General features: G+C 49.6%; 1 protein-coding gene across 9 annotated transcripts in view; it reads left to right on the top strand.

Moving 5' to 3' along the window:
* Positions 1-18653, top strand: part of ZNF618 (zinc finger protein 618) — a 148550-nt gene that overhangs the window by 107298 nt on the left and 22599 nt on the right. For 6 of the 9 annotated variants that reach the window (XM_070430746.1, XM_070430749.1, XM_070430748.1 and 3 more), the window contains exons 4-10: positions 4468-4545; positions 5202-5240; positions 7963-8052; positions 8941-8976; positions 9070-9147; positions 15742-15801; positions 16336-16425. In XM_070430746.1, coding sequence (XP_070286847.1) covers positions 4468-4545; positions 5202-5240; positions 7963-8052; positions 8941-8976; positions 9070-9147; positions 15742-15801; positions 16336-16425 — 471 coding nt within the window. The remainder of the gene's footprint in view (positions 1-4467; positions 4546-5201; positions 5241-7962; positions 8053-8940; positions 8977-9069; positions 9148-15741; positions 15802-16335; positions 16426-18653) is intronic. The other 3 variants (XM_070430750.1, XM_070430751.1, XM_070430752.1) reach the window with 1 other exon arrangement.

Raw genomic sequence — 18653 nt, forward strand, 5'->3', positions numbered from 1 at the left:
GCTGGGTAGAGCCATCCCTTTAAATGAGCCTGTGCCAGGGGGCACTGGGGTGCTTCTGCGCCCTGGAGACCAGGCGTCGAGGAGTTAATGTGTTCTGTTCTCAAGTCAGTCGGCAGGGGAGAGCGGGGCTCTGGGGAGCCAAGGGCCTCCTGAGTGCCATGCTCAGGGCTCAGAGCCGGGCTCTATTGAATAGAATAGCGGTCCTGCTTGATTGCCTGTGCCCTGCCCCGAGGGACCCTCCCATTTGCCTTCTCTCGGAGCTCCATCCCCCTTGTCACCCCCCCTCCTCATGTCCTCACTGGCCCTTTGACAACCGTCAGACAAACAGTGCTCCCAATGGCACAGATATTATCTGAGGCATTTCCCATGGATGAGCCCAGGTCATGGACACGTGGGTGGCATTTGGCAGCTTCTCAGGCTGGGAGAGTCAGAAGGGGCGTCGGTGCCCGGGAGGCTGGCTGGCTGCCAAGCCTGCAGCGGTGGCTGCCACCTCCCTGCTGCCACCTTTGTGCTGAGAAGGGTGTCCCTCACTCTTAGAAAGCACGTCACTGCCATTGGTATGGGGCTTAGGGGCAAGACCTTGAGCTTCCTTATTTAGCGAGAAGAGCAGGGATAATACTGACTGTGACAGCTTTGTTGGATAAAACCAGAAGTGAGCCGACAACTGCCTGTTCCCTCCCGACAAGCCACAGGCAGAAAAGTCTGCACAGCAGCCCCTAGGAATGGCAGGACCACACGCGAGGTTTCGGGAGCTCCTCTGTGAGGAGTGCTAATAAACAAGGGGTGACCACGGCTACTCCCCAGTTCCGCATCCATGGCCTCGCCAGTTGATCACTGCATACTGTCCCAACAATGCACCTCAGAATCCTCGTTAACACAGGATACCAAGAAGTCACGGCCGGTCTGCCAGAATGGAAAAATCCGAAGTAGAAAACCGCTTGCCGTCCTTGACTTAGATGGTGAGGACAAAGCAAGCTGGGTTTGCAGCGATCAGGACCTCCGGCCCACGGACCATTTTCTGGTTCAGAGAGAGAAGCATGCCCAGTCCCATCGGGTGGTCAGAATGTCTGCCGAGCAGTGGGTGCTCTCTGTGCTGTGAGACTATGGGTCCTTCATCCAGAGAGGTTCCACGTGAAGGAGCCCAGGGAGAGCCCCCCGTGCCTGGAGACCTGGTGGGTGGTCCAGGGCTTCCCTCGTGGTTGAGGAGCCCACGGAGGGAGCAAGTGACCAGCTGGGCTCTTCCTCAGCGGAGGGGTGTGGGCCAACAGATTATTCCAGAGAGTTAACTAACTCAGTGTAGGGAGGGGCCTCATGGCAGAGCTAAGGGCTGTTTGTATGGGGAGCGGGGCTGTGGGCCGGGGAGATGATAGAATCTGTAAGTATCTTGGTGAAAGGGGATGGAGCAGACACATCCCAAGCAGCCCCCGCCAATCTGAGGTAGTTTCCAGGAGGTGATTTCAACTCAGTAAAAGGAAGGACTTGGTGATTATGGGAACCATAACCAGATATAGACCTGTGAGGGAGGGAGTTCCCTGGAGGTGGGTCAGCAGAGAGGGTCACTGTAGGGGTGCAGGAGGGGGAGTCAGGGATCACCTGGGAAAATGGCTCCTGCAAGGATGTTTCTAGGCAGCGAGCTGTGAGCACCAAGGAGTGGAGGTGTTTCCACACATACACAGGGCTGCCTGGGGGGAAAGGGCAGGAGGAGGAGGAGGAGGAAGAAGAAGAAGAAGAGGAAGGGGCCTCAGCTTTGGAAGGAGCAGCAGAAGAGCAGACAGCCATTCAAACAAGGCCACATGAGTTTGGTCTGTGACAAACCCAGCAGCCAAAGTGCCAGCTGATAGTTAGTTTCCTGTTTCAACAGGCTGTTGGCAGGGCTTGGCGCCGGAGCTTGCCAGAACCAACACTCAGCTCTTTGCTGAGCCACCCAGAAAGGAGGGGTTTGGCACCGTCCCAGGTGCATCTTGTCTCCGCTGAAGACTGTTCATTGGGATGTCCAAGGTGGGAAGGGGATCCCAGTTGGAGGGTCCCCATGGGCAAAGGCCCTAAGGCCCTAAGCCAAGAGCCTCAGTGTGTGCCCTGCTATGGGGCCTTGGACAGATCCCTCAACCTCTCTGAGCCATACTGTCTTGGTTGATCAGTGAGTATAATAGAATCTGCCGGTAGGTTCACTGGGAGCAGCATGAAGTAATAGGCATGAAAGTGTTTTTTAAGGGGGACAGGGGAGCACTTGAGATCTTGCTTCTCGGCATGTCATCAGGTAGCTCAAATAAATTCAAATAATCTCTTATTAAGAAGTGGAGGGGGGGGGGACAAAATGCAAAACAGATACCAGTGGGATTAGCCGAAGCCTCAGACACATCTGGGGTTACCTCTGGAATGATAAGAATCTAAAGGACCTATGGCTTCACACTTTTTTTGTTCAGTATCTCCTACAAGAGTTTTGAGAAACAATATTCTCTTTCACATTTTTGTGTTGACATCTAACATTTTAATCCAACATTTACATAATCACAAAGGGTATGATTTCTGGCATATTGTGTAAAAATGTGGCATTTGAAATAAAACTGTGAACCACTCTTTTAAATGTAGCCAAGATAACCCAAACCCCACTGCTACTCGTATCTGCCATCATCCATTTATGAAACCTATGAGCAGGCCCATCTTTAACAGTCAGAAATTTTACATCTTTCCTTTTTCTCCTTGAGCTCATATTTCCAGTCCACTTCCCTCACAGGACTTTATCCTAATGTAATATATTTTTTATGCTTGAGAGTCTTTTATTGATCACTGTTTCACACTCATCTCCCACAACAAGATGTATGTAAATTGAAATTTCTAAAAAATATGTTGGGATCATAAAGCTCTATATTTTAAAACATTTTCTTCCCCAGATCGAGTTGTTATCAGCATACAATTTGCCAAAAACAAATTTAGAGCGATCGTAAATGTACAAGGAAAATGTTATCGAAAATACACCTTTTCAGAAAACGGATGGGCTTTCTGTTTCAATTGGTTCATGTTTCTGTGAATTTATATTTCTTATATGTTGAATGAGACAGGATTCAGCATTAACTTAATTCCCGTGTTTCGGTTTTCGTAAGCGCGAGTGCATAAAAGCTTGATCACATAAATCAGGAGGCAGGGAGGGGTGGCGGTTTGTATTAGCAGCGTCACTTCGTTCTTTAACTCCAAGTTGTCTCTCCAAAATGACACGTGGGCGTCTCATCAGACATTATTTCTAATGGTCTCTCCACTGACAACTCCATTAGATCTTCAATTTTGTTGAGAGAGCTAAGACTTAGAAAGCGCTGGAATCACAAGAGGAATTGTTCCCAGTCACTAGACCCACATCCCAAGTCCGATACCCGATGTTTCCGATCTCACCTTTGCTTGGAGCCCTGGGATGATAACCGCCCATGGAGGACACACACGGTGGAATTGGGTGGATGACAGAGCTGTCATATCACCCAGCTGGTGTGGCTCAGTGCTTGAGCATCGATCTATGAACCAGGAGGTCACGGTTCAATTCCCGGTCAGGGGACCTGCCCAGGTGGCAGGCTCCATCCCAAGTGAGGGGCGTGCATGAGTCAGCCAATCAGTGATTGATTCTCTCTCATCATTGGTGTTTCTGTCTCTCTCTCTCTCCCTTCCTCTCTGAAATTAATAAAAGTATATTTTTTAAAAAAGAATTGTCTTGCCCATAATGTGAGAGAAGGTGAAGGTGAGAGGAGAGGAGGAAAGAGAAGCAGGGGAGGGGGGCCCCTGCCTGCTGCCACTGCTCTGTCATGTTGCTTCTAGGAAAAGAACATTTGGAAGTGTTTTCAACGGCCTGTGCTCCCATATTCCCAGGGGACTTGCACTCGACTTGGAAGACGCTGGTTCAGAGGACATTTAGTCTGAGGTCAAGCCCCAGGGACCCTCTGGAAACCCACACGTCCACGACTTACCTCTCCAGGCCCCCTTCCCCCAGCCCGCCCTGGGCCCAGCTCCTGTTGCATCCTAGAACCAAGCGGCTGGCTCCTCCTCAGCTTTTGATCTGTAAGCAGCGGCCGCGTGATGCTCTGAGCCAAATACAGGCCTGCCCGTTGTGAGGGGCCATCCTCTCTGCCCCCACTCGTGTTTTCCTTTTCTCCTTCTCCTCCCTGGAGTTCTGCCTGCTGCATTTTGTGTGTCCCGAGACGTGTCTGAGCTTCTCTAGGGCTGGCTGGGTGCACATGGTGGAGCTGAGGGTTGCTCCCCACCTTCTCCCTCTGCCCTGGTGATCGCCACTTCTCCCTCCCATGGCCTTGGGGATGTCTCTGCTGGGCCCTGCTGCCTCTTTGCTTACTGGGGACAAGACGGCCAATGGACGAGCCCTGCCCCTTGAGCAGAGCTAGCAGTCCCCGGAGGCATCCCCGCAGGCACTGGGGCCTCATGGCTGCCTGTATTGGGTGCTGGCTGAGCGGTCCCTTTCTTGCCTGTTTCCAGGGTCCTATGAGTGTGGAATCTGTGGCAAGAAGTATAAGTATTACAACTGTTTCCAGACCCACGTACGCGCACACCGAGGTGAGTGGTGTGCCCCTAGGCAGAGTCAGGGGGCTTCCTGTTCTCTTCCTGGTTTTCCACCTGGGCCCCTCCTGGGTGACTAGAGGCCCTGTGAGCCCCAGGCTTCTCTCTCTCTTTCTGCAGTAGGAGGGAGACCCCAGGAGGAGAGGGGGAGCTTCCTTTACTTGGGGTGGGGGGGCAGCAGGACATGCCACCAGACTTCTGCCACCAGTGCCTCCTGCCTGCTCCTCACAGGCCTGATTTCTCCCAGAATGCTTCAGTGCTGCTCAGTATCATCTCGCGTGCTCCCCAGTACGGCCCTGGAGTGGGGGCAGGGTGGCCCTCTCCATTCTGAAGATGAGGACGCTGACGCTGAGGGGACCGGGGGCTGATGCCTGACACTCCCTGAGCCTGGCAGACGGAGAGAAGGCTGGGGCAGGGCCTTGACTGACGAGGGGTGGGGAAGAACGGAGAGGCTCAGTTCCTTGCCTTCTGCACTGGAGAGAGGGCCCCTGGGCATGTGGTAGTGTGTTCACCAGCCCTGCCATTGGTCCAATGTACTCACCTTCTCAGTCATTCTCTCTCCCCCCCTCCTCCCTTTCCCTCCCCTCCCCCTTCCTTCTTCTCCTCCTCCCCCTTCCCTTCTCCTCCCACTCCCTCTCCCTTTTCTCTTACAGACACTGAAGCCACCTCAGGGGAGGGAGCCTCCCAAGGCAGTGAGTATTTTTCCCTCCTTGTGGGCTTCTGGGGGCGGGGGGAGGGGGGGGAGCCAGGGGTGGAAGGAGATGCTCTTATCCCCCCAAGCTCCCATCACCAGGAGGTCCCACGTGGCTTCTGGGAGACACATTTCTTATGGTCCAGGCTTTGGGACCCGCGGGTCCTTATGAACTTGTAAGATGGTAACTCCGGTTCCGAGATATACTCAGTGTCCTGTCAGGAAAGGGTTCTCTGGCCAAATAGCCCGGGGAAGCCTTGAGCCTTGCATAGAAGAACGGGTTTCTTGCTGTAGGTTTCTTGCTGTAGACTTCCCGAGCCCTTCGCTGGCAGGTACGCCCAGGCCCTTCCAGGAGGGCCCAGCGGGGGCAGGTGCCTCTGTTCTTTGACTCCCATTGTGGGTCTGGGGCTCCATGGCCAATGTGTGGGGGCTCCTGCTCCAGAGAGTTATCTCATGAGCACCCGTGGGCACCAATCACTGGGGTCCGGTGTCCCAGGCCCGGCTGTGCAGGGCCTTAACCTCTGGGGACAGTGTTCTGCTTTGCTGCCCACAGGCCCTGCTTGCCCTCCCTCCACATCTAAACCCCCGGGCCTGGTAACAGCAGCCAGAAGGCTGTGGGCTGGGCTGCAACTGTCCCTGCCCAACAGCCCTGAGCCTGCGATGGGAACTGGGATGCTCTTAGCAGCACTATGTGTAACTGCTCCAAACTGGGGACCTCCCGAGTGAGCGCCCAGCAGGTTGAAGGGGTAAATGAGTCACAGTGCATTCACTCGAAGGACTGCAGCACGGCATGGAGAGACGGAGATAGAGACTTACACACAGCAGCGTGCATTACCCACAGACAATATTCGCAAAGGAAGCCAGGACAAGAGTCCCTCCTTAGGTCTGCGTACAGGACGTGCAAAAACTGGGGACTCGAGTTCATGCTGGAAGAGTCAGCGTCCTGGTCGCCGTTAGGACGGGCTTCTGGGGGTGATATTTGAGCTGGGCGCTGGTCACACAGGTGTTTTGGGTTTATGGAAACTGAACAAGCTGCGCACTTAGGATTTGTACCCCACTTTTTGTAGGGGACCATGTAGTAAACGTTTTAGACTTTGCAGGCCACCGGACGCCTCTGTCACAACTGCTCATCTCTGCGTGCAGCTCAGATAGGAACTCCTGTTCTATGTGCTTGTTAGACCACCATCAAAAGCTTCTTAAAATATAAACACACCCCCCCAGGAAAAATCCAAAACAGGTGCCTGGGGCTAAAGCACTGGTCCTAAGAACACGCCCCCTGAGGCACTTCCCCTTCTGCTCTCTTTGATTCTTACCCGGGTGATAGGCAGGCAGGCCTGAGGCTACTCTTTCTTTCATTGGAGGAGAATGGGAGGCTTAGGTTGGCCAGCACCTGCCAGAGGGCCCAGGGCAGGGAGGAGGCGAAGGGTGGCCCTCCTCCCCAGCCCCGCCCCAGCCTGGCCCCTGCCTCCTTCTCCCTCTATAGCTCCCTTCTCCTCCGGCTCCCACGGTCTGGGTCTGCCTGTGGTCAGCCACCCATTTAAAGAACTTCCCCGTTTATCTTTCCTCCTTGGCTATTCCTGGCCTCCCCGGCAGCCTCTCAATGATATGTTGTGTTCCGTCTGGCTTCCGCCTTTGCCGCGGGCCCGCAGGTTGTTAAGGACTCTGTAGCCGGAGCTGTTTTTAGTCCTTCCATCACTTTTCCCTTCCTACTCTGACCCAGGCCAGCAGTGTCTGCTCAGAAAGTCCGGCTTCCTCACACGCCGGCTTCGTCACGGGAGCCCGGCCACGGAGTCCTGCAGCCAGAGGGTCCCATTGGGAATAGCAAGCCCGGTCTTCCCGTCCTGCAGATGAGGCTCCTGAGTCCCAGAGAGAAGTCATACCGCTTGTTGGGGGTGGAGGTGGGCACAGAGACCAGGTTTCACGCCTTTAGTCCAGGCATCTTTCATTTATTGGTGAGAAAAATTGTACATTCACGCGTAGAGGCATCTACCCACTTACCCGTCTCTCAACTAAGAAAATAAAAGGTTAATTCCACGTCCAGTTCTCTTGCACACTCACTGTGTGGCTGCTAGCAGGACTGGTCCTTCCCAAGCTCGTGGCCTGAGGGCCTCAGCACCCCACCGGCTGCTCACCTGAGGCTGCCCCCTGGTCTCTATGGGGCAGCTCACAGCACATCTGCTAACAAGAGCGAGATGGTGTGAGCCGGACGGGTCATGTCCTCTGACTGATCCCAGAGTGGTTCCGTCACTTGACTGCATTCTCTTCATTAGAAGCAAGTCGCTGGGTCCTGCCCAGACTCCACAGGAAGGAAACACACAGGACATGAACACCAGGAGGCCGGGGTCACTGGGAGCCATCTCTGAGGCTGTGGGGCTTGGGGCAGGTCCCTCTGAGCCTCAGTTTCCCTGTGAGGACGTAGTAACCCTCAGATGCAAGGACTAGTGGATAAGGAGGAAGGTGGAACCAGTTATGATCCGGCCCTTAGGAGCTCAGCTCACAGGAGGTGGGATTGGGGGTTGGTTTGACAGTCACCTCAGGGCTTCCCGGTCTGCCTGTGTAGAGGACCCTGACACCCCAGAACTGGTTCTCTGTGGAGTCACCCGTTGGGGTCCGTCTGAGCTAGTCCTTTCTTTGGTTCCTGAAGCAGATGAGCTGGCCCCCAAAACTCCACCCCAAGTTTCTGAAGCCCTGGTGACCACGTGTTGTCTTTCCGTCCCCCACAGACAATTTCAGGTACACGTGCGACATCTGCGGCAAGAAGTACAAGTACTACAGCTGCTTCCAAGAGCACCGAGACCTGCACGCCGTGGATGGTGAGCCAGGCCCCTCACTCCTGGGGAGTGAGTCCCATAGAGAGACCCCCCACCCAGGGCCGCTTACCTGGCCCCTCCCTGCCCTCCGCCTGCCCAGACGAAGGTCATGCGGCAGCCAGACCATGAGGGACGTGCCCAACCCCTGAGGATCCTGGGGAGAAAAGGTCCCCGTCACACTGCATACATACTTCTGAGTAGGGGAACCCGAATGAAATTGCCGGCTTTGTAAATCAAAAGCAGTCGAATACCCACAATTTTATATCAATTTATTATCCGATTTCATATTGAGTATTCACATGCTCTGGTGAAATTAAACCAATTTTTAAAAATGAACGATGGTATTTTAGTGTCTTAGATTATAGAGTTAGGAATTAGAACAATAAATTTAGGTAATTTGTTTTTGGAAACGGAAGAATCCTAGAAATAGGGTCTTGGGTCTGGGAGGATCTTGGGGGCTCCCTCTGGAGCCGCACACCCCCAGCCCATCTCCAGCTGTGACAACCCAGCTTCCCACCTACTGGCTCATATGTCTTCTCTCCTCCTTATTCCTCTCCTCCCGGTCTCTCTCTCTCTTTTTCTCCTACCCTGGCCCTCAACTGGGTGCTGATGTTCCAGAAACAGGGCAGACAGAATGTCTGCCCCCCTGGGCTGGGCCCTGCCGTGGGAGGGAGAGGCGTGGAGACACAGGCTATGTCCTGGTTGGGACGCACCCTCCTCTGGCCGCTGGCTTTCTGGGCCTGCACACTGGCCAGGGCCGCGCCCCTAGGCTGAAAGGGACTTGCACCTGGACCGGGGCTGGGAGCGGGCAAAGGCGGCTGTGGGTGGGGACTAACAGGGCTCCTGTTTGCTTTTTTCCTCCTGCGGCTGCTGCCTCCTGCCCCGGCGCAGTGTTTAGTGTGGAAGGGGCCCCCGAGAATCGGGCAGGTAAGTACTTGGTGGCTGGCCACCTCCCTGGTCCCCAGCTAGGCTCCCGAGGCCTGGTGACCAGGGCACTAAGAGCCGCGTGTTCTCCCGCAGACCCCTTCGACCAAGGCGTCGTGGCCGCTGAAGAGGTGAAGGAGGAACCCCCGGAACCATTCCAGAAAATCGGGCCAAGTATGCGGGCCTCTCCTTGGGGCCGGGGCTGGGTGGGGAGACAGGCGGGGGCTGGCTGAGGGTGGCAAGGTGGGTTCCGCTGCTGGGAGAGGGTGGCATTGCTCATCCGGCAGTAACACCTGGCTAGCGAGCCACTGGCCTTCTTGCACCTCACTTTGCCCACCTGTCAAATGGGCCAGTCGGTGTTGAGATTTAGCTTTTGAGAAGCAGGACAGCACAGGGTCAAGGTCAGAGCAGTGAAGGCAGCACCTGGTTGGTGCCCTGGCAGTCTGTTAGCCGTCCTGAGCCTCGGCTCCTCACCTGTGGCATGAGGGTGACATTTCCCCACAGGTTTGTTGGGGGATTAAATGAGATCGTGGCTACCAATCACCTATTAATTAGCACAGTGCCTGGTACATAATAGGTGCTCGGAAAATAACTTGTTATTGTCACCTGAATGGGTTCATCAGCCAGTGGAGCTGTCCAGGGGAGCCATGTGCAGACAATCTGTCCTTGTCCTAGAAACCCCTGAGGGCAGGAGCCATGCACGTGACCTGCCGTTTTCGGCACACCTGTATTGAGTGTTGTGGGGACGGAGCAGTGAGCAAGACAGATGTGGCCCTCCCTTTGGGGAATATGGGAGGGAGCCCGCAGGTCAATGAGAAATAGTTACAGCATACCTAGAAGCACGGGCGGCTGGGGGTGCCGGGGGTGCCTGACCAGCCTTGGGAATCCATGAGGCTTCTGAGTGGGGAACCAGAGGGGGAATGAGCCCCTGCATCCCCTCGAAGGCAGGAGAGCAGCACTTTTCTGGGAATTGAAAGGCCAGTCGATTCTGAGTTCAGGTCTTGGAGAGGCTTGAATACCAGACCAAATTATTTAGACCTAAAGACCTAATCCTGAGGGGAGTGAGCTGAGCCGGGAAAGTTTACTAAATGGGGAAGGGACTTAATTCAGTTTGCATTTTAGGAAGGCCGTTTTGGCTTGGAGAATGGACTGGTGGTGGTGGTAGGGTCTCACACGTGAGACTGGTCCAGCCCTTCAAAAATTTACATGTACTTCCTATGCCTTCTTACTACCGGCAAGAGAAGACCTTCATTGGCTCTGCTTCACCACACTAAGGGTAAAGGCAGCTTGCAGAAATATACACTCAGACATAGAATGAAAGGATGTGGAAATCCAAGGGAAGGGAATCGAGGGAACTACCACAGTGAAGCCGCTTGGTCCCAGGCCCTGGGGAGGCATTGCTGGGTCCCTGGATGCCTTTTCTTCCTCCTTCCTCCTAGGAGATAATTCCCTGCTTGATTTTTACTATTAAACTCTCAGGAAACTGCAGATGTGATCCTATCTGTAAAGTGGTTAGCACCGTGCTTGTCATATGCATAGTAAACATTCAATAAACAGTGGCATTAAAATAATCTTGAAGATAAAGAAAATGATGAAAACCTCAACGCAAACACTGCCAGGAGGTTGATTGTGGGAGATCCAGATGTGAATCAGACACGTCCCAGGACAGATACGGGACAGGGAGTCACAGCATAGCACTACCCTTCCATGTCTGTCTAGCATTATAATTATGAAAGTTGGCTTTGGAATCCAACAGGCCCCGGTTTGAATGCTGGCGTCACCAGTTTACTAGCTCCTTACCCCCTCGGAGTCTTCTTTGACTCCTCTGTAAATTGGGACAAGAACGCGGTCAGTTCTGCAGGATGAATGGGTCAAGTGTCTAGCCAGCACCTGGCTCATACTCAGGCCGTCACACGTGAGCAGTGCTGCCAAGGGGTAGTTGAGAGTGAGAGCTTAAGAGCCATCCCAAGTATGAATCCCAGCTCTACGCCTAATCACCCTGCGACATCCTGCAAATACTGTAATCTCTCTAATCCACCATTTCCTTAATTCTAAAATGCAATGATGACAATAAAACTCCCCTCTCAGGATTGTCATGGAGATTAGCTCAGATTATATTTATAAAGGGATTAGTCCTTGACACTTACATGCAAGCATTAAATAAGTGGTCCCTATTACCCAGAAGGTGCAGAACAAGATGAAACTTGTTCTATGTATCAGTGACTAAGCCTGACAGCAACCCGTGCTAGGACCTGGGAGGAATTGTCACACATCATGCAGAGGGAGTAGGGAATTGCAGTGAGAAAATTGAACTGAGTTTGTCTTGCCTGTTCCCCGCCTCCCCCTACTACCCCCGCCCCTGCTCCCTGCTGCTCCCAGCTTGGCACTATGGAAGTGAGGTTGCTAGAATAGTGTGATGCTTTCCCTTGTTACCACTCAGGAGCTGCCTTGTGAATTAAGACTGCTGCTGCTTGGGCTCCTGACACTTCTTGCAAGCAGGCCAGTGCCACAGAACCCTGAAACCGATGAGGTGTAGAATAAGAGGAGCCAGTAGCAACATGGCACACTATGAAGGGTCTAGTTGCCACAAGTAGCGATTGTAGGTGGGGGGAGAGGAAGAAACCTGGTAGCAGTGCATGCTGGGAAGTATGCCTTCCACATCCACATCAGCTGACAGTTAGAGAGTTAGGTACTTGAGGAGGAAGCCAAAGTCATGGCAGAGCAGAGGCGTCCTGCTGGAAGAGGGAGCTGGTCTAAGGGGGTCTTGTGTGTCAGCTTGCCCTCCAGCTCCAGATCTGAGAATTTTTACCATGGTAATGGTCTACCATGATAATGAGAAGATTCAGAACAGTTCATTTGTGCCAGTGGAAACAGAGGAAGTCTGGATTTGTTCATAGGTTATTTGATTTTTATATGTGGATAAGGAAGACTTAACTTGGAAAATAAATAAATAAATAAATAAATAAATAAATAAATAAATAAATCAAACAAACCATGGGGAACTATGAAATTCCACATCACAAGAAAAAGAGAATTTAGGAGACTCGGGGGAAGAGCATACATCTGAAAATGATCTACTGCGAAATCTACATGAAAATTCTCTCTGGCAGCCACAGTTGATTATAAGAAAATATGACCTGTCTTGGACTGCTTTAACAATGCGTAGCTTAAACAACAGAAATTTATTTTCTCACAGTTCTAGAGGCTGGTAGAATGAGATCAGAGTGCCAGTATGGTTGGGTTCTGTTGAGATTACTTTCGGCCAAATACCATCACATTGGGAGGTAGGGTGTGAACATCTGAATTTGTGGAAGACACAATACAGTTCCTAGCATGAACCCTGTGAGAAAGGAGCCCGGAGTTGTATGGTGAAAAAGCAACAGGATAAGATGAAAGGGCAAAGAGAGAAGTGTGAGATGAGGAAGGATTGCAGAGAAGCTGAAAATAGAAGAACTGAACTAAGACTTCCATTGCAGGTAGTAAAGAGCAGAGTCAGTCTAGGAAATGGAATTAGTGATGTGAAGGACAGATTTGAACAGATGAGGTAATTAGAGGAAAAAACATGATAAATATGGAGAATGGGGAACCAGTTCCAGATCATTGATGATATTGTACCAGTGGGACAAAAGGTGTGAAGATATAATAGAAGAAAAATTTGCTCAGCTGAAGGAAGGCCTGTGTATGAAGGTTTAAGGGCTCGTCTTATGTCAGGTAGAGTCAGTATAAAGAGATTCCTAACTAAATAGATCTTAGTGAATTGTCAAAACTATACATATAAAAAAAATTATAGGGCCATCTAAAAATAAAAAATAGCAAGTTATATACAAATGAATCCAAAATGGACATGCCTCAGTCTTTTCTGCAATACTAAATGCCAAAGATAATGAAATCGTTTTGAAGGGGAAAAGTTGTAACCTAAGAATTTTATATCTAAATAAATTGTGATTTATGTGTAAAGGAAAAAGCCAGATCTCAAAAACATACTATATCTTCTATGTACCCATCTTTAAGAAATTACTTGAAATTATACTCTGAGTAGAGCACACTTAAGGGCTCCACTATGAGGAAATAATTCACAGTATTGAATACTAAAGCCAGATAAACTAGAAATAAGTTTAAAATGTTGCGCCTGGCTGTGTTGCTCAGTGGTTGAGTGTCAACCTATGAACCAGGAGGTTATGGTTCAATTCCCGGTCAAGGCACATGCCCGGGTTGCAGGCTCGATCCCCAGTGTGGGGTGTGCAGGAGGCAACCAATCAATGATTCTCTCTCATCATTGATGTTTCGATCTCTCTCTCCCTCTCCCTTCCTCTCTGAAATGAACTTAAAATATATGTAATGTTGCAATTCTGATTGTAAAAATTAAGGCAAAAGACAACGATTATTCTAAAATATTAAAAATGACTTTAAAAACACAAGAAGGCAGGAATAGTGAGGGATCCAGTAAAGGTGGGTTAAACCAGTCCTACTCATAGTGCGGTCCCTCCAAGCAGCAGCATCTCCTGGAAGCTTACTACAAACAGAAATTCGTAGGTCCCACGCCAGGCCTATGGAATCAGAACCTCCGGGTGGGACCCACAACAGTCTCTCTAGATGATTCTTATACATGTTCAAGTTTGAGGAGCACTGAGTTAAACTCCCTTTTCAATGGTAATAGATATGAAAATATCATTTCCTGCTTGATTATAACATTTAGAGAAATATATATTATACACTGACTAAAACAATGGAGAATGTTGGAAAGTAATTGAATACTGGAGAATAATGGAAAGGCAAAGAAAAGAGTCCATGCATCAAACAACTGAAATTTTGTTTGATGAAATTAAACAACCCAGAAGGGTGGAGCAAAGGAAAAAAGATAATCATAAAACAAGTGAAACCAAGTCACATATAGCCATCAAAGCAAATGGCATGATCTCCTTTATTAAAAGACAAAGGTTCTCAGGTTAATTTAAAATAATCCAATTATTAATGCCTTATTAGAGACATGCCTAGTTAATTCATTATCTTTTCTCTTTCTCAGGAAACTCTTTGCTGCTTCTTTAGCTAAATTGATTTCCTGATTAGAATTTTCATAGCACTGAATGTCTCCTTTAAGAGCACCCACCGCCATGGTTGCAGTTTTAAATTTGTGTGATCATTTGACTTTTCTGTCTCCTTTTCCAGACTGTAAGCTCCTTGAAGGCAGGAACCATGACTTTTTGCTCAACATTTTTGTGCCGGCATTTAGCACAGTATCTGTTTAATGAATGAAAGCACAGGGAAATGTCTCTAGGCACACGTAAACATGTAGAAAGGAGAATCCAACAAAGTAACTACCAAGAATTAGTAACATTAATGCCAGGCAAACTAATAAAACTGTGGTTCTTAAACGTTCCCGAGCATTAGAATTTTCTAAGGGGTCTGTTAAAACACAGGTTGCTGGATCCCATGCCTAGAATTTTTCTTTCAGTCTGTCTTGGTTAAGTCCTGAGAATTTGCAGCAGATTCCCAGGTGGTGCTGCTGCTGCTGGCCCAGGGACCTTTGAGAAGGACTGCTCTACAAAACAGGGAAATCTTAACAAAGGGCACAGTTCGCAGTGAAGGTTTGGATCCCTGAGCCTTTGTGCATCAAACGGCATTATATCTAAATACACAAAATAAATGTAGAAACACCACAAAGTGGGAGGATTTATTACAGGGAGTCTTTGGCAGAGCAGGTAGACAAATAAGAACATAGGGATACAGGTGACCTAACAACTTTGAATCCTGCAAAGAGCAAATAGATCTTTTCCAGTGTTCAGGAACCAGTCACAAAAGTTATTTAACTACAAACTTTAAAGTTTCTGTATTGAGACAGAAATTCCACAAACAGAATAAGAAGCCGATTTGAGCAAAAATACTTGTAACTAATATAAAGAACAAAACGTTGGTATTCTAATCTACGGAGTCTTAGCGATTTAAAAAAGGTAAGTATACCTATAGAAACATTGGTGGTAAACACAGAAAAGTCATGAACGAAAAACTGCAATTAAACATGAAAAATAGTAAATTTCCTTGCAACTCAAAGAGGTGGAAAATAAAATCAGCACTGCATTATAGTTTCCCCTATCAGTCAAAATTTAAGACAATAATATCTAATGTTTGCTACCATGTATGGAAATAGTCATTTTCCCATCTTTCTAATTGAGATACAAATTGGCCCAATCTTTTGATAGGTAGTTGGTGCTTTGGTTATCAAAAGCCTCAAAAATGCATACCCTTCATTTATCCTGTGGAAGTAATGTGCAAAGATTATGCTCAATAATCTTTATTTTGCCATGATGTGCAAAAATAATGAGCACATGTGCAAAAATTTCTACAAGTATGTGGATCATAGCATTATTTTTATATATAAGGGGAAATTTTGGGAGACATGCTAAATGTCCCCTGATGTAGGAGGCCAACGCAGCAAATTCTAAAGTCCAGTGGAACCATGCAGCCAATAAGTGCAGTAGAGATCGAAGTTTATTGATTGAGCAAGATGTCCACAAAGTATTGTCGATCGAATGCACCAGGTTACAGAGAGGATATAGATCGGGGCCGCCCATTCAAGGCCTGCAGCAGCCAGACAGATGATGTCAGTGTAAGGGGAGTGAGGGGCGGGGTCTGGGGCAAGTTGAAAGGTGCACGTTCTACCCTAGGGGTAGCTGCTACTCTTTGTTTTGGGGATTACAGATGATTGAAATTTCTCTTATTCTTTTTTAAAAAAAAATTTGTATTTATCAATATTTTATAATTTTCCCCCAGTGAACAATATTACATCAGAAATTTTTAAGAAGAAAGAAGTTAGGCAGACCCAAAAGAGAGGTAAAAATAAAGTCTGGTGGGACCTGAGAGGAAGAAGTGACCTCTTCTGCTGGGGGGGCATGGGGAGCTTGGGGGCAGGGAAAGGTCTTGGAGATGAGGGGACCCCAGCGTGGCCATTGCAGAGGGGCTGGTAGAGAGATGGGCACCGGAGGTCAGTTTGGGTCACCACACTTTTCCAGAGCACCGGGCCCTGAGGGTGGAGCGATGAGGGAGAACAGCGTGTGCCAGGTACTGTTCTAAGCACTTGACATAGAAATTTAATCCTCACAGCAATCCTATAAGGTGGTCCTATTATTACCCCCGTTTTACAGATAGGAAAACTGAGGCACAGAGAGGTTAAGAGATTTGCCCAAGGTCACACAGCTCCAAATGGCAGAGCTGGGATTTGAGTTTAGATAGTAGTCGACTCAATTGGGCTCCCAATTCTAGTTTGTTGTCCCCGAAAGAGGAGGAGTTTGGGGGGGAGGGAGCTGCTGCTGCTGCTGGATGGGAGCCAGGCACCTGTTCCCACACTTTTATCTCCTCCTTGGACAGAAACCGGCAATTACACCTGTGAATTCTGCGGGAAGCAGTACAAGTACTACACACCCTACCAGGAGCACGTGGCCTTACACGCCCCCATCAGTGAGTACCTTTTGTTGTTGGGGGAGGGGTGGGCCAAGCTGTAGTCCCAGGCTTTGGGGTGTTACTAGGGGAGGGCGAAACTAAAGGTGAACTTGGTCTGGGCCAGTCTCTAGGTGTCCAGGTGTGATCTGGGGCCACCTTACTCGAATAGCTGGGAAAGCCCCACCTTTAAGCCAGGAAAGCCCGAGTCTTCCAACAGTGGATTCAGAGGGTGGGCACCATTCATCCAAGTCCTTCAGTGGCCCTGTCCCCACCTCCTCTAAGCTCCTCCTAATCATGTTCCTGAATCCCCAGCCCCAAAGCCAGCACCACGTGGTGCAGCCCCAGTCTGAACCCATGCAGAACCTACCCCAGGCAAGGGATGGCCAACTAGACGGGACAGCTCCTCTTTGTCCTTGGTGGTGGGAAGGGTGCGAAGCCCGAGTGCTAAGCCAGGACTCAGATCCCTGAGTGTTAATCCCCGTGGATTCATAGGCTTGCATGTGACCCGGGGCAGGCCCTGTCCGATGCCTGGCCTCCAGTCTTTCCTTCCAGAAGGGAAATGGTTCTCAGGGCCCTTCCCACAGGGACATAGCAGCCTTCCGTTCTGATGCTGCCGATTCCCCAGTGCCACTTCTGGATGTCGGAGCGGGCTCCCTCACCCTTCCATCCCTAGCATATGAGCTGGAGGCCTTCAGTCCTCAACCAAAATCCAGATGGAGGCGAGGCTTAACCAACTTCGCAGGGCGGGATGTTTAGGAGTGGATGTAGGAGTACCCCCTGCTTTTGTTTCTTAGGACAGAGCTAAGTGGATCCCACTCCATAATCTCTAAATGGGCAGAGCAGCAGAGGTGGAGGGTCTCCCATGGGCGAGAGCTCCCATCCTGAGATCCATAACTGGGCTAGGATTCTTGTCCTACTCAGCCTCTGACCTGTGCCTGTCACTTCCCTTCTCTGGGCTCAGGTTTCCCTTTGTGGGAGCTCTTGAGGTCTTTCCAGCCCAGGGGTCTGAATTCTAGGCATCTCCAAACCCTCAGGCAGGTAGACCAGGTGGCCCAACGAGAGGAACCCATCCTGCCAGTGAGGCTGGGGATGTATGGGCCACCCATTTCCCACCACATGTTCTGGCCTGGCTGGAGGGGGAGGATACCAAGTTTCCGCTTGGTAGGCATGACCCATCATTTGACTAGTGGTGCTGGTGCTGAGTCATCAGCGCTGTGGCTGGGCTTGAACTCCATGGCCTGGACCCTCTGAGGACCCCTCTTTCCATGGGCCAGACTGGCAGCTGTATGTGGACATCTGTCCTGCTGCCTGGTTCTTGGAGAGGATGCCACCCAGAATGCACTTAGATGTTAGTTGCAAGGCCGGCCTGCAACCACGGTGTCAGCCTTTGGAGCGCGCCTTCAGTGCTGCTTCTGTTCTCCCAGATTTCTGGAATAAGTTAAATACAGTCATGGAGTTAACAAGGGGTGGAGTTTGGCTTTGAACCTTGGAAAGGCATTATGAACATATCTGTCACTCCCAAAAGTTTCCTTGTGCCCTTCTAGAATTCCTTGGTCACCACTTCCCCATTCACAGGCAAGCACTGATCCGCTTCCTATCAATATAGATTGCTTTGCTTTTTCTAGAATATTGCATATATGGAATCGTACTCTTATTGTGTGTATGGGGGTGTCTGGCTTCTTTCATTCACCTTGTTTTAAGATTCTTCGTGTTTGCATGTATCCGTACTTCATTCCTTTTCATTGACGGGCAGTAGTATTCTATTGTCTAGATACAGTAAGTTCTCACTTTAAGTCGTCCATAGGTTCTGTAATTTTAAGTGAAATGATGTATAACAAAGCCAGTTTTACCATGGGCTAATGGACACAAGAGTTACGTTCCTATAGCATATCATCAATGTTATAATGAAATGGCATTGAACAAAGTTACATTATTTGAGGACCTACTGTATAGATACCACAATTTTTTTTATTTAGTTATGGATGGTCACATGGATTGTTCCAGTTTAGAGCTAATACAAATAAAGCTGCTGTGAACATTTCTGTACACATCTTTGTATGGACAAATGCTTTCATTTCTCTTGGGTAAATATCTGGGAGTGGAATGGCTGGATCATATACTAGTAGCAGGTGTATGTTTATCTTTTAAAAAACAGCCAAATTGTTTTTCAAAGCGATTATGCCATGTTACATTCCAACCAGCAGTGTACTTTTCTTTTCATGTAATATTCTTCTCTAATTTGGGTA

The sequence above is a fragment of the Myotis yumanensis genome, unplaced genomic scaffold (genome assembly GCF_028538775.1).
Source record: "Myotis yumanensis isolate MYYU_CA2020_CCGP unplaced genomic scaffold, mMyoYum1.0.hap1 SCAF_12, whole genome shotgun sequence".
Taxonomy (NCBI): Eukaryota; Metazoa; Chordata; class Mammalia; order Chiroptera; family Vespertilionidae; genus Myotis; species Myotis yumanensis.